Source organism: Mustela lutreola, chromosome 7 (assembly GCF_030435805.1).
Source record: "Mustela lutreola isolate mMusLut2 chromosome 7, mMusLut2.pri, whole genome shotgun sequence".
In the NCBI taxonomy this organism is placed as follows: domain Eukaryota; kingdom Metazoa; phylum Chordata; class Mammalia; order Carnivora; family Mustelidae; genus Mustela; species Mustela lutreola.
The window spans coordinates 54,325,139-54,341,660 of NC_081296.1; the positions used below are offsets into that span (position 1 = coordinate 54,325,139).

The following is a 16,522-nucleotide window of genomic DNA, read 5'->3' on the forward strand; positions in this document are numbered from 1 at the left end:
GCTAAGAGTTTGATAGGCAAATAACCAGAGTCAGCTGGAAGGGCTGTGTGTGTCCAGCTTTCAACAGAGAACTATTTTAAATTACTGTTACACCAAATTGCTTGGTATGTCTTCCTACTTTATCCTTCAATACTTCTAATACCTGTCAATTTGTTGTCTTTATTTTAAAGATTATTTATGTATTTGAGAGAGAGGAAGGGAGAGCACCAGTGAATCAAGGGAGAGGGAGAGAATCTTAGCCAGACTTCCCACTGAGTATGGATCCTGACTTGGGGCTTGATCCCACGACCCTGGGATCATGACCCAAGCTGAAACCGAGCTTTGGATGCTCAACCAACTGAGCCACCCAGGTTCCCCCCTTTGTTTTTATGTTAAAATATTTTTTTACAGCTTTATTGATATATAATTGACATATAACATTGTGTAAATTTGAGGTATACAACCTGCTGATTTGATACACTTATATATTCCAAACTGATTTCTACCATAGCATTAGCTAACATCTCTATCCTCTTATAGAATTGCCATTTCTTTTTTGTGGTCAGAATATTTAAGATTTACTTTCAGCAGCATTCAGATATATGTCATAGTGTTGGGTGCCTGGGTAGTACAGGCCTTTAAGTGTTCAGTCTTGGTTTCAGCTCAGATCGTATCTTGGGGTCATGGGATTGAGCCCCCTCAAAGGGCTCCATGCTCAGCACAGAGTCTGCTTAAGACTCTCTGCCCTCAAATGCAAGCTCTCTCTCTCTCTCTCAGACAGATAAATAAATCTTTTAGAAAGTATGTTACAGTGTTATTAGTTATAATCACCATGCTCTACATTAGATCTCCAGACCTTGTTATAACTAGAAATTCATACCCTTTGGCAAAAGTTCCCCATTTGCCCCTGCCCCAGCCCCTGATAATTACACTCTGTTTTTCTAAGTTTAGCTTAAAAAAAAAAAAAAAAAAAGATTGATTTATTTGTTTTAGAGGGGGAAGGGGCAGATGGAGAGAGAGAGAGTCCTGAGCAGATTCTGCGCACTGAGTACAGAGCCTGATGCAGGGCTTGATCTCATGACCCTGAGATCACAACTTTAGCCAAAACCAAGAGTCAGACACTTAGCCATCTGCACCACCCAGGTGCTCTTAATTTGGCTTTTTAAAATTTCACATATAAGCAGTATCATACAGTATTTGTCTTTTTCTAACTTAACTTTACTTAGCATAATGCCCTTCACAGGGTTCATCTAAGTTGTTGCAAATGGCATGTGTCTTTCTTTTTCATGGCCAAGTAATATTCCATTGTATATGTATACCACATCTTTAGTCATTCATCTGTTGGTAGACACCTAAGTAGTTTCCATATCTTGACTATTTTGCATAATGAGCACAGAGGTTCATGTATCTCTTTAAGAGAGTGATTTTGTTTCCTTTGGATAGATGCCCAGAAATAGAATTGCTAGGTCACACGATAGTTCTATTTTAATTTTTTTGAAGAACCTCTGTACTGTTTTCCACAGTAGCTGCACCAGTTTACATTCCCACCAGTAGTGCACAAGGGCTCCGTTTTCTCCTCCTTCTTCCCAACAGTTGGTGTCTCTTGTCTTTTTGGTGATAGCCATTCTAACAGGTGTGAGGAGATAACACATCGTGGTTTTGATTTGCATTTCCCTGATGGTGAGTGATAGTGGGCATTTTTCATGCGTCTCTTGGCCATCTGGATGTCTTTGGAATTTATTGTCTTTACAGACAAGTGTATTCTTACTTAAGTGTCAAGGCAAGTAAATGGTTTGACTGCCATCACAGGGATAGATAGCTTGGGTTTTGTGTTTTGGCCAGAATCATCAATCTTATAAGTGGGATTACTTTTCCAACTCAGTTTCCTCTTTGACAAGAACAGGAGTCTTCATTAAAACTACTGATCACAAATACCGAAGAGTCTCTCAGTCACCCAAAGAGCAATTTGCACAGAAAACCAATACCTATATAAAATGGAGTCCCTTAATAATCCATAAGAACCATTAATCACTATGTCATGTAAGTCTGATTTTATCCCCAGGCTTTATTAGAATGCCTCCTTCAAGTTAACTGAAATCTTTCTTTTGGAGTCAGAAGCCTTATGGAACAGCACCAACACTTTATCCCTAGGTTGGGTATTTGGGCCTTTTGGCCTTGGTTTTCTGTCCACTTAGAGCCAAGTGTCCTTATAGTGTTTCATAACTCCTCTTCATGAAATTGCTAGGCAAGAAATTCTGGTAGCTGACTTCCCTCACAGGTTTTTTGTTTTGTTTTGTTTTATTTATTTATTTATTTATTTATTTATTTTCCTGAACTAATCACTCAGCGATTTCATGGAATTCCAGAATCTTCTGTTTTAAGAAACCATAAAGGTTCAAGCTCTGGCTTTGAGAGCTTAGAGAACTCTTGTTGTGTTATTCCTGATTGAGAGAGACTGTGAATTAAATGATTTTTCTGGAATCTGTGCCCTCTCTTCACAAATTCTTTTTTTTTTAAGATTTTATTTATTTATTTGACAGACAGAGATCACAAGTAGGCAGAGAGGCAGCAGAGAGAAAGGAGGAAGCAGGCTCCCTGATGAGCAGAGAGCCCGATGTGGGACTAGATCCCAGGACCCTGGGATCATGACCCAAGCTGAAGGCAGAGGCTTTAACCCACTGAGCCACCCAGGCGCTCCTCTTCACAAATTCTAAAAAGAGTTTTCACCTGTTTTATTATACTCCAAACACTTCTTCATCCCTTGTGAATGGTACCTTTTTGAGGTCTTGTATATATTGAAATTTGAATATAAACAATTCCTTTAGCCACCGTCTCTGTAACTAGTTCTGATGTAGAAATGAGAGTTACAAAAAGCTGCTTTATTCAGGCTGGAAATTTTACCAAGTTCAGGACTTCATCAAGAACAAATCCTTGTAGCCCACATCTAAATGGAGAATTTGACTTGCTTTTAAAACAAAAATGTGAAGTGTTTTCATGTGTGGCAATATGTAACATTACATCTCTTTATACTATATCAGCTTTTTCTTTGTTTCCTGTATTCCTAAGAAAACATTTTTGACTTAGCCTTGAAAATACTGGTTTCTAGAACTTATGTAGGAACTCCCCTTTGTTTCCAAACTAGAATGGTGTTTCTTTTTCTTCTCCAATTTAGCTTTAATGGTGTCTGCACCTCAGAAAGAAAGAGCTAAATTCCTATATAGTTTCTTATATGTGTAATATTCTTAGGCCTCTGCCTCTTAGGCAGAATGTTTTTATTATTATTATTTTTTAAATGTTTGTTACAGGAAATGACCACTATGTGCCTTTTATACTGAGAACAAGCAGCTCTTAGTAGAATAGTACAGTAGTGACACTGGACAGCTCTTTTTTTATGTAGCTATTTAAATGGTGTGACTTGATGATACTGATTTGCATTGAGTTCAGGAACTCTTTGGGAGTGAACCACGATCCAGGATCCAGGAACAAATGCTTTGGAGAGAAACCCCAATGAAAGCAGTTGGCTTGATCACTGAGCAGGGTTGGCTCAACTGCTAGTTTCTATCATGCTGTCAGATAGATTGCTATTGGCTGCTGGGAGGAAAAGGAAGTAGCATTTTGCTCTGCAATGGGCTAATTAGGAGAGAATACAAGCTCCCTCCTAGGGTTTCCATGGCCTGGCCACTGAGCAGGGGGATATCTTCAGAACCGCGGCTGGATGGGAGGGAGGACTGCTGGGATGTGGTGGGCAAAGATCCACGAGCTGGACTGAACTCCCCCTGTATTTTCAGTAAGAGTCCCTAGAGCATGTCATATAAGCCTGTTCTCTGCATGACCTGAGATTTGTCTGCTTCTCCAGGCCTGGGATCTGGTTCTCTGCATCTGACCAAATCAGCAATTAGATACTCAAGAGTGACCAAAACCAAATAAATAAATAAATAAAAAAAATAACAGCACTGGCTGTTTAACAAGTACATCAGAGCTGCACCAGCTGAGAGCAAGCCTGCCCCTTCCAAGTTGCCCCCGGGAACATTGTTGGTGCATTCTTCCAACAATGCTACAAAATGCTCAAAATGTTTTTGGTATTTTTCTTTCAGCCATATATTTAGAACCTATCATATAGGTTGTTTTGTTGACAGATCTTTATTTTTAGAGGTGTAAAAGAGCTAACTAAATATTTAGCAGTCCATCGCCTTCACCACTCGGCCACCTCGTCAAGCTAACTAAATATTTAGAAATAAAAGTCATTCCAAGTCATACCTGGCAGATAGCACAGGTGAGCGACCGGGCAAGCAGTTCCGTTTGGGTTAAAAATGAGATCTGATAGGGTCATTACCTGGCTGGCTCAGTTGGTAGAACATGTGACTCTTGATCTCTGCATTGTTGGTTCGAGCCCCACTTTGGGTATAACGTTTACTTCCAAAAAAAAATTTTTTTTTTTTTCTAAAAAGGATAAAAAGATCTCATATTTTCACGCGATCTCTCTTTGGGTTCTTAAAGCAGTTTTCAAAGAGGTATTTCAAAACTATTTTGAACAGGAGAAGCATTATAGAAATAAGTTTCTGGATGTGGGCTGCTTGGGATGATGCAGTTATTCAAATGTACATATTCTCCTTGTGTATTTTGTAAAGTCTAATTATCCTCCAATTTTGGGACTATCAGATTTTTTAAAAATCACATGAATAGCCATTTGAAGGCTGTTATAGTCAGAGTACCCCACAGAAATGAAACTGTTTGGAAAGAGCAAGTGACCTAGCAGATAGAATGGGTTATGGGGTTAACTGTGTTAAGAGTTGCTTGGCAAGTTAACCTTCTAGAAGCTCCCTATTCTTCTATAGGAAGGGGATGGTAGTAATCCAGTCACACTGTCCACATCATAGGATCCTTGCGCAATTTTTAAGGAGATGTGGTGTCTGAAGCACAAATCATGGTGCTTTTTGTGTAGTCTGTGTTCAATATTATCACGCTACTGTCACATGAGAGCTTGCCGGGGAGAAAGGAAGACTGGACAGAAAAGGGACAGGGTGCTGTGTGAGAAAGAAGGAAGCACTCAGGGTAGAACAAGACTGGCCTCCTTCAGTGTGCAACATTCTTCACACCAAACCTTTTTATTCACACTCCGGTGACACGTTAACCTAGATACAAGTCAAGCTTGATGTAAGCAGCATTTTAATTCTTAGCTGTCCCGGAAATTTCTGACTCTTTACTGAGACTGCTTATATTCTGAACAACAAAAAACCCCAGCAAAACAAACCGATAACCTCAATATCTTCAAAAACATGGTTTTGAAGATTTGGCTCTCACATTGTGAAAAGCAGTTGTGTTACATTCCCAGCTGACGTGGTTTTGTGCATTTAAACACTGCAAATCTCACCACTCACACTTTGTTGCCTTTGAAACAGATGAAGATGAAGATGGTGACCGAATTACAGTGAGGAGCGATGAAGAAATGAAGGCCATGCTGTCCTATGTAAGTCGTCATAAAATTGTCACATTACAAGATGAGAACGTAAATGTCATATTATAATGTGTTGATGTAATCGTGGGCGCTTTTTCTCGCACAGTGAAGATGTAAAAGTAAATCACAGCTACCATAACATTCTTCTGTAGGATGCATAAGGGTTTTAAGGATTTCCTTACACGTTAAAGTTAAGGGCGTTCTTTTAAAAAGACACTTACTGATCATATCATGAACATTAAGAATAATGCATCTTAATGACTTTTGCATTAGGTATGGTGCAGACTAAATGGACTATCAATTTCCTGTATTTTTTATGCAGTACTTAAAGTAACGGCTCATTAAAAATGAACCCCTGGGCTCTAAAAAATTTTTCAAAATCTACTTTCAACTGGAGATCTCTTTCACCCTTCCAAACAGACTGTAGTTAAATGTAGCTGCAGGCTCAGTATGGATACACGATTTTAAAGTGTTATTTTATGCACTAACCACCTCTCTTTTTCTCCACCCTGAAATGAACCACAGGGTTACTTACTGAATCAGAGGGATTTGAATATATCCTGAAGTGACTTTTCTTTTGTGTTGCAAATTTCAGTGGAAATTTGCCTTAGCGTTTGTCTGGGACGGAAGTAGATAAAAGACAAAAGTAGAGAAGACAAAAGTGTACACTCCTAAAACTTTAATACTAAGCCTGACAAGTCCAGCTGTGATGAGGAGGTACAGCTTCCCTGAGCCCTGATTTGTGCTGGCCTCTTACTGTGTTATTTCCTCTTACACATTTTATTTTCTTTCATCCGAGTTTGTAATCTGTTTACAAAACCTTTTCTAGTGGTCGGGTAGAGAGAGCACCAGAGCACTGAACTTAGATCGGACCACGGCTCTCTGGCTTGCCGGCCTTAGGCAGAGCACTTAACCTTTCTAGCTACCGCTGCCACATCTGTCACTTATGGGTAATAATACTCGTCCTTTCTACTGCACAGGTTCATTGCATGATCAAATGGGATAATAGATGTGAGAGACCTTTGCAAAGTGAAAAGTTCTAGACAAAGGCAAAGTGGTATAAAGGTGGAAATGATGGTATCAGGGCCCTTGCTTGTCCAGGAGACTCCATTCCTAGCCAACAGTGAGGTTGTAGATTTTTGATGGACCTCAACTTCTACCAGAATACTGTTTCATTGTAATGAAGACTGTAAAATATCTGTAAGGTTTTCCGCCAATAGTTTTAATTTAGGGTAGGAGGAAAGAGAACAAGAAGGATGGCATGATTAACAGAGCGTTGCATTCAGACCAGCACAGAGTAGGAAAAGTCAATTTCCCATTGACTTCCCATTAACTTATTTGAGAGTCTTTGTGCACTGAGAATTTAGAGCAGGGCTCATCAGTACCTTGAAAGGCAAAGGAGAATTGTCTGCTGAAAGGTCTAGCACTAGTATTGATAGATTGGCTAACTCTCCTGAGAATGAGACATGCTTATTTTTAGAAGATACACATACACACACAGATGGGTTCTGGTTTTTCAGCACACATCTGCTGTGGAAAGTATGTTACTGACGTTCTGGTACTTTTATCATGTCTCTGACATAGCCAAACACAAAGGTGTGCTTTCAAACATGTGCTTTTGGGACGTTCTGACAAATTGTCCTTTTTGAGAAATGTTATGCATACATCAGAGTTTAATAATCATTTCCAAGTGCCATATATATATATATTAGATACAAAAGGTATTTGATTTTTCTTTGGTTTTAATAATCACTTGGTGAGGTAGATACTATCATCCCCATGTTTTAGATGAGGAAGCAGTGGCTAGGAGATATGCCAAGGACTTAGGGCTAGTGTGAGTGTGAGCGTGGAGTTGAAGTGCAGCCTCTCCAGATGTGAAAGCTGGGGCTATAAAGGGTGTTTTATGCTCTTTCCCATCTACCTCCTTGCACGTTAGTGGGGAACTGTCTGTGTGTCACCATTATTATATTCTGGATGATTTGTGTGTGTGTAGTACCTTAGTTGAGATATCTGTAGTATATATTCCTTATGATTGATGCTTATTTTCTCAAATGTATTGTTTATTTTTGTGTTGTAGGAAAGAAAACACATTAAGAGTTACGTAATTGTCTTTAAACTTACAAGTTTCTGAGATTTCGATAGGGCCACTTTTTAGTCTCAAAAGAAATCATCTAGCTCATTGATCCCCAAATCTGTGTATTTCACGAATTAATCAATTTTCACTTTTAGATTGGAGGACATAGGCATTGTAACATTTTATTTTTGCCAAATACATACGTTAATAAAATAAATAAATAATAAAAATTCGTTGTTGTTAACCATTATTTTACTAACAAAGAAAAACAGTGAGAGTCATTTAAAGATTAAAAATGATGGGCAGTACATAATCTCAAACGTAAAGGTGACCATTAGAGTGAATAGATTTAGGAGTACCTGGCTGGCTCAGTCAGTGGAGTGTGCAACATTTGATCTTGGGATTGTGGGTTCAAGCCCCAGGTTGGGTGTGAAAACTACTTAAAAATTAAAAAAAAAAAAAGCGAGTAAATTTAGTTTTATGTAAAACTCACTACATTCTTTTTTCCCCCTTATTTTTAAGTACAATTGACATATAATGTTATATTAGTTTCACACTATGTGTACCACATAGTGAATTGGTATTCTTTACTTTTATCAATTTGCAATGGATGGTGAAGCCTTTACTATGAATTGGCAGTGGTCCATGCATTGTGTGGTCTAGCTGATCAGGTCCAGGCTTTCTCATTAATTCACTTAAATATTTATAGATGGGAACCTGAAGTCCTCAAAGAATTTTAACTGATTGCAATCACTCTGATTCTGAATGTTTGAGCAAATCTTTTTAAGTGAAAATATCCCTAAGAGAGATAACAAGCTTTAAGTCATTTAGAGCCTAAGTGGATTTATTTTTCCTCTTTTATCTCTTGAGATGGTCCTACTGTCATATACCCTTTGTTTAGAGTCAGGCTCTGAAAAAAACACTAAAACATAAAGAGTAGGGGAAACTCTCGAAAACTACACATAAAATTGGTTGGATGTCATTGTGATCTGTCTTGGTTCTTTTTTTAAAATTTTCATTTTATTTTATTTATTTGAGAGAGAGAGAGCATGAGTTCGGGATGGGGGGAGGGGCAGAGGGAGAGGAAGAAGCAGGCTCCCTGCTGAGCAAGGGGGGGCACCCCACTAAGCAGGGCTGTATCCCAGGACCTTGGGATCATGACCTGAGCCAAAGGTAGATGCCTATCTGACTGAGCCACCTAGGCACCCCTGATCTGTCTTGATTCTTATGATTAAAATTCCGCTGGGTTCCAGTTTTGCCATAAGGAGAACCATTTGGACTTAGTCTCACAGTAGATTTTGATCGATAGCCTTCAGTTGCTGATCTGTTACGAAAAACCTGCATGGTCTTTAATTTTTAGGTCATTTTCAGTGGAAACTTTTTGAATCCAGGATCTGGGTGGTGGGTGGGAAAGATGAGACACTGATAACAGGTTAACCCTGTATTTACTGTAAAAAGCAGCTGAGTTTCTCATTAGTTTCTGCAAATTTAGTAAATTTACAGTCCCCTTATTACTTCTTTAAAATCCATATAGGGAAAGCAAAACTAGAGACACTTTTACTGGAAATCCCGTAATCATTCTTTTCCATTGATTACAAAGGTTAAATGAATAAACAGCCTGGTCTCTGCATAAAATTGGGTAGAAAATTTGCAGTGTTTGAGTTGGAACTTGCAGAATTACTTTTTTCCCCCTTGAATGCCAGCATTTTCTGGCTTTGGGCCAACAGAAGCATAAGTTTTTATCAGTAATTTAAATAGATTCTTGTATTAGACCTGAAAATGTTGCCTTTTTAATTGAAAACTTATCAATTATTTAAACTGCTAGCAGCCTTAGGCTGTTAATTTTATGTGTGCCATAACAAGGGCATACAGTGGTTTTTGATACATGTGACACGTGGAGTATCGCATTGTAGGAAGGATTTGTCATGACAAGAAGTTGTCCTGTGCTGTTAAATAATAACCAACATATTAAACCAAAGTCTATTGTCACACATTAGTACCGTTTTATGTAAGTTATTTAGAAGTTGTATTCCTTTCTTCATTAGATATATTTTTAAGAGATAATGAGAAGAAAACAAAGCTATAATAAATTGTCTTTTAAGAAAATGTAAAATAATTTGGTCTCCAAGGAGATATCTAATGTATTGAGAGAATCCAGCAGCCAAGTGTTATTACAGCACCATTGTGATCGCTCTCTGCGTTTTGTTATGAGTTTGTGTTAATCAACAATCTGTTTTTATAGTGTAGTTTCTTGTAAGTTATGTTGTTAGAATATTCCACTTCTGGGATCATGGCTTTTCCTCTGACACTATTGTATCTTTTTAATTCCTTCATAAAGTATTTTTTTAATTAGAATCTGAAATGCTTTATTAGGAAAGAAAAAGTACATCCAACCTACATATTCTGAAAACTAAATACCTGATCATTGCTAATTATTTACAGGACCCTGTTAAATATTCCCTTAATATAGTTTACATTTCTGTTGATGTTCTTGTTTCCCCCTCTCATTTTCTGGGAAAATTAAAGATGGTGTGTCATTTTTCTCCTTCTGTCTCTTTGTGTTCGTTGTCTGGCAGTGCTGGCTTCATTTCCTTTCAGCACCAAACAGCAGTGCTGGGCCGTGGTTATTGATTCACCAGAAGCTTTATCTATCACTGAGACCCAGTTATAGGAGGGGTTATTTTAATGCTAACCTCGGCTTTTGGGTGACCTTTCATTAAGAAACTCAGCAGTACATCTTGTTTTTGTAAATGGATTCATAATTTTTTCTGCTAAATCCCATGTCTAGTACAGGATTTATTACACCTGGTTCTCTTGATACTGAGAGGCCTATGTGAGTGGAGCACAGTATTAACAAGAATAATTTTCTTCATTTTGCCCATTCTCTGCCTTTATACCATTTTTGCACATTGCCAGAAGAGTATGGGATGAATTTAACCGTAATGCCTCCCATTATTGTGGAGACCTTGTGTTTTAGTGGAGTGTAAGTATTCCCTTTGGTATACTTGACCATTGTGTACCTTTTTACATGTTGGGTACCATGAGGGAAAATACTCCTTGACCTCTGTAGTACCTTGTAAATTGGGATATGATTAGCTTTGTCATAGTATACATAACCTGGAGATTGCCTCTAAAATCATACAGTTACTCAAGTAGAGTTGGAAGGGAGCCTTAGAAGTCTTGTCCAGCTGTTGCATTTTATAGACAAGGAGACTGAGGCCCTCAGAGGGCAGATTCAGTTAGAGGTTGTGTTGCCAATGGATGGGAAGGCCTGGACGCGGTCCCACATCATTTCACCCCCACCAAGTCTCTTTACTTCTGGTGGTTTGAAATGATGGTTTTGTTTTGGCATCTCTTGAGGTCCTGCTGAGGAAGCTTTGCAAATACTACCTTTTCCCTGATATCAAAAAGGAATGCCATTTGTTAGAATGTTAGTGTACCTGAGTGTGAATAAGAATGTAAAATGGGGGGCGCCTGGGTGGCTCAGTGGGTTAAAGCCTCTGCCTTCAGCTCAGGTCATGATCCCAGGGTCTTGGGATCGAGCCCCGCATCAGGCTCTCTGCTCAGGAGGAAGCCTGCTTCCACCTCTCTCTCTTTTTGCCTGTCTCTCTGCCTACTTGTGATCTCTGCCTGTCAAATAAATAAATAAAATCTTTAAAAAAAATGTAAAATGGGTTTTTAAATTTTTAAATTTATTTATTTAAGAAACAGAGAGCCTGTGAGTTAGGGGAGGGCCAAAGGGAGAAGGAGAAGGAGAGAATCTCTAGCAGACTCCAAGATAAGTGTGGAGCGTGATGCTGGGCCAGATCTCAGTACCCAGAGATCATCACCTGAGCCAAAACTGAGAGTCAGCTGCTTACCTGAATGAGTGCCCTGGGCTTTGAAATGGTGAAGATTTTTGTCCTTATCTACAAGACTGAGTTTTACCACAGAATTTGTTGCCCACCGTAGAGCTGAACATTTAATGGCACCAACGCCTTTGCTATTAGAAAGTTTTCTTCAAAGAGCAGGAGATTGGAGCTCATTTTCCACATGGTGCTTTTAAATATGCTCCATATTAAATAGGTTCTACTTTGAACTTGGGCGGCAACATCAGCTCAGTGCAGTTCAATTGAACAGCTGATAATGCAGAATGTTCTCCTCGCAAGGTGGGGAAATGGCACAAGGAGAGGTGAACCGAATGAAATAAATGGTTTTGGAAATCTCTCTCATGCTCTCTTTTTTTACTCAAATAATAACATGCTCTAAGCTGTAAGTAAAGTTTTTGGGTTTTTTTCCCATCCTAGTCAAAGAATAAAACCTTTTTTTTCAGAGGTAGGTTATTTTAACTCCCTTCTTTGTGCTGCCTGGGACATTTGGATGCCCATCAAATAGTGACAGAAATGCGGTAGCTGTGTCGGTAGCCCCCATTATGAGATATCTTCGGGCATCTTCGCTTGCGAGGAGCAGAAGCATATAGAAGCTTGCATCAGAGCAGGGCGTTTATGTTGTGGCTGCTGGAAGCAAAAGGAAAGGCAAGCACAAGCAGGCCTCAGGCAGGGGACACCGGGGTGCTGTAGGGTGCTTTGCATCACCAGGATTCTGTCGTTAACATGACCATACTTCTGGTTCAGCTCCATCTCTGTGAAGGACTCAGTGTAGCCTCGAGGCTGGTTCCTCTGGGGTCCTACGTGGAGGCAGTTGGCATGAGGCAACAGAACCATGTGGTACCTCAGTTAGCCCCAGAGGGATGATGGCTAGGAGCTTGTCTTCAGAGGAGATGCGGGCTGCAGGGGAATGTTGGACCTCCGGCAGGTGGCTTGCTGTGGAGCAAGACCAAGTTGTTAGGACTTGTTGGCAGCTCTTACTAAACCTCTGTTCTCATAGGCTGGTCTTACTGAAAATGAGAGGGGTATTTTCTACATATATCTGAAAGGTGAATGTAAATACACTGCCTTACAGTAAAGTTTGAGAAATTCAGCAAATTATCAATCTAGGAAATATGTCCAAAAAGGCATAAATTGAAATAATAGAAAATTTCAAATAGAGTTGCTTCTTTCCATATATATGTTTCTCTACTACTTATATGTTCTTTACTCTTTCCTCACCGCCTTTTCATTTATTCATTTTTTAGTAGAAGTTGAGTGGTAGGTTGGATCTTTATCAAGCACTATTTGGAATGGCTAAATAGAGTGAAAGAAAATGTCACATTTGGCCTGCTGTCTGCATGGCCTGAGGGTCCTATTTTATTTAAGTGACAGGTTCCCTGAAGGTACTGCAGCAGTCCCCCATTTCCTCTGGGGAATAAATTCTAGGATTCTCCCTAGTGCATGCCTGAGCCCTATATATGCCATGTGTTTTCCTATACATACATACCTGTGGTAAAGTTTTACTTATAAATTAGGCACAGCAGGTGATTAACAATGATGACTGATAATAAGATAGAACAATTATAACAGTATACTACAGTGAGAATAATGTGAATGTGGTGTCTCTCTCTCTCAAAATTCTTTATTGTACTATACCCACCCATCTTGTGATGCTGAAAGCTGATAAAATGCCTGTAAGAGATGAAGTGAGTTGAGTGACATAGGCATTGTGACCTGGTGTTAGGCTACTATTGACCTACTATTGACATGTCAGAAGGAGAACCATTTGTTTCTAGACTGCCTTTGACCACGGGTAACTGAAGCCATGGAAAGCAAAACCATGGATAAGGGGGAACTACTGTATTTAAACTTCTCCTTTAGAGGTATAACGGAATTGTTGCAGCCTAGAAATCAGATGCAAGGTCAGTGTAGACACTGTCCCAAGCTAACCATGGTGATGACTCTGAAAGCATCAGCCAAGAGGATCCTACAAACTTTGGACCCATTGCTGAATACAAATTTAAACCCCTTCTGCCAACACACATTACCTTAAACTTATCCAAGTTGAAGTTCATCTGCCATTGGCTTCCCAAACCTTTATTAAGACCATCTGGAGCTCCCTAACACCCTTTATGGTTTTCTTATCCAAAACAAACAGTGTTATCGTTAAACATGGCCAACTTACTGTCTTTTTCACTTCCAAATCATTAATAAATACATCTATCCAATAATATTAGCCCATAAACAGGCCCCAAGGTTGTTCCCTGTTGACCTTTTCAGTGGAAGACTTCACTGTGATTTTTCTTTCTCATCATCTAACCAATCCATTACCATATGTGAATCCTTGGTCCAGAGACATTCAAGGAAGAGCATGTGCACATTGTAGCCCCTCAAGGCAGGCGTGTGGGGAGTTATTTGAGAAGTGGGGGATCTGGAACCAGGTAAGTAAATGCAGATATTAATTTGGTATTCAAAATAGATTTGCTTTTTATGCTGCTTTTGACTCTGGAGCAGTTGTATGTATCCTAAGAGGTCAACGTCATAGAAACAAGAAATAATCAAAAGAAGGCATAACTGAGGACACACTAAGCAGTGTCCTAATTGAATTTAGAGCCACTTAACAGTTTAGATTGTTGGGTTCTTCACTGGGAAAACTAATAAATTAACTATGGACTGCATATAGTTGGTTAGTTTATTGATTATTGCTGTAATTACTGACTGGGCTTCTTATAATGGGGTATGCTTGCAATATTGACTGAGCAAGAATCTGAAAATTTTATCATTAGTAGGAAAAAACCAGCATGCTTTTTCCTTATAAGTAGAAACACTGTACTGAGTCTGTTAGGAGGCATGTTAAGGAGAGGTTTAGGAAACTGTCCTGTTATATGTCTAGAAGCATAATACATAAACCTGATTTGATGCAGGATGGTGTGTAAGACTTGCCAGAGTCAGAAGGTATGAGCCATGAGAGTAGTTACCTTGTTTCCATCAGCTCTTACCTGCCTCCTTCCCTTAAATATTTGTGGAACACTATCATGTGTAAGAGTCAGTGCTGGTCACTATACAGCAGTGAGGTCTTGGGTTTTTAGGGACACAGGTCTTTTTGAGAGGGCGAGGAAAACTGTTTATTCTTTCCCCAGAAAATTCACACAACACAATGTTTCACATGTAATTTCAGGAATTTGAAAGCTCTCCTAAGACTCATAGAGACTCCAGTTTAATACCTCTGCCCTACAAGATAATAAAATACACAAGACAGGGCCCCTGCCCTTGATGAACTTCCAGAAGAAAGATAGACAATGTGTTCCTTATCATACCCTTTTAATTACCTTATTGTTTGTAGTACTGTAATAATTGAGGGAATGGGAGGGAATACTGAGTCTTGATAAACAGTTAAATTCAACCTCTGTATTTGGTCTAAAAGTGATCTAATTTAGGGGTTTCTATATTACCCTACTGTTATGAACGTTTCTCTTTGATGTAATGTTGGGAAGTGGGAGATTCATAGCCCTGTGCCCTGTTTCAAGATTTTTTTTCCAAGTACTTTATAGAAGATTTTTCATATACCAGCTCCTTTGATTTTGATCTTTTTAATACCTTTATGAGGTGAGCAAGGCAGGTATTTTCCCCCCATTTTTTTTTTTTTTTTAAAGTAGGCTCCATGGGCAGTGTGGAGCCCAGTGCAGGGCTTGAACTCACAACCTTGAGATCAAGACCTGAGCTGAGATCCAGAGTCAGACAGTTAACCTACTGAGCCACCCAGGTGTCCCTATATTCCTCATTTTTATAGTGGAGACTACTGAGGCACAAATTGCATACCTTTCTCAAGGTCATAGAGCTAGTAAATGTAGAACTAGGGCCTGAGATCACTCATGCATTGATGTGCTCAGTTATTGGTACAGCAGTTTTATACAGTTAAATATTTATGGGATAGCCAAGTGCTGTGCTGATTGGCACAGGCACAGTGAACATATAGTTCATTCTTTAAAGGGGCCATGGTCCGCTCAGGGAGATTAACAAAGAAGCCATCAGTGTTCAGTGTGGGAGGATGTGAAAACTCATAATTACCAAGCAGAGTGATAAGTGCTATAATATGCTTAAACATTAGGTACTCTGTGAGCATAAGAAGGAGCTCCTGGTGTAGCTTTGGAGATAGAGAAGGCTTCCTAAAGAGCGTAGTGTCTAAATGGAGTAAGGTAGCTCAAAGGGACTGGGAAGGATATTTTAGGCAGAGAGAAGAGTATGTCTGAACTCTTGTGTAAGGACGACTGGTACGTTCAGGAGGCGCTCCCTGTGATTCAGTGTGGCATGGACAGGGAGGCAGGAGAGGGTGTGTGACGAGGTTGGGAAGGAAGGTAGACTAGATCATGGAGGGCCCTCCCTTGAAGGAACTGAGAAGCTGGAAAGGTGTACAGTTAATAAAACTGATGATCGATTGAGTGTGGGAAAGAAGGAAAGAGGGGGTTTTGGCTTCCTTTCAGCTTTCTGGCGTGGGAAACTAGGTCATTGTGATGTCATTCACTGAGACAGTGAGCCTGGGTGGTGGAAGATGGGTCTAGGGCATGAGGGAGAGGTGTGAGAGGTAGAGACTTGTTGAATTTGAGGGGCCTCTGGACAACCAGTTGGGTACGTTCCGAATCTTAGGAGAGAAATCTGGGCTGGAAATAAAGATTTGTGATTCATCAGCTCCTAATTAGTCTCAATGACTCCTCTGGTAATTGAAACCTTTGGAGTGGCTGAAGTTAACTCAAGGAGAGTATGAAATAAGAAGAGAAGGTTGATGAAAAACCATGGGGAGCTCTAACATTTAAAGGAGGGGTGAGGAAAGAACCACTTATAGGAAACTGCTTAGACTGGTCAGAGAGGGAGGAGGAAAACCAGAGCTAGAGGCTGAAGAAGGAGGGAGGTGCATCCCTAGTCTGTGAATGATTGGCGACACGGCCTGACCAGTCATACCTGAAGAAGCCACAGTCCCACCGGCTCAGCAGGCTGCCTGGTAGCCTGGTTTATGTAAATGTTTTGAGGTCTGAGAAATAAGAGATAACTTACCTTTTGACTCTTAAACAGTAAACATACATTTTATGTATGGACTAGAATGAAAGAAGTAATTTTTGGCTGGGGTGGAAGGATTCACTGATAAACCGTTGGCTTCATCTGTGAATGACC

The 16,522-nt window shown here is 39.7% G+C and overlaps 1 protein-coding gene across 10 annotated transcripts in view; it reads left to right on the forward strand.

The window, feature by feature from the left end:
* The window catches only part of MAP2K5 (mitogen-activated protein kinase kinase 5), a 260,220-nt gene that overhangs the window by 15,439 nt on the left and 228,259 nt on the right, over positions 1–16,522 (forward strand). For all 10 annotated transcript variants that reach the window (XM_059180906.1, XM_059180907.1, XM_059180913.1 and 7 more), the window contains exon 3: positions 5,379–5,446. In XM_059180906.1, coding sequence (XP_059036889.1) covers positions 5,379–5,446 — 68 coding nt within the window. The remainder of the gene's footprint in view (positions 1–5,378; positions 5,447–16,522) is intronic.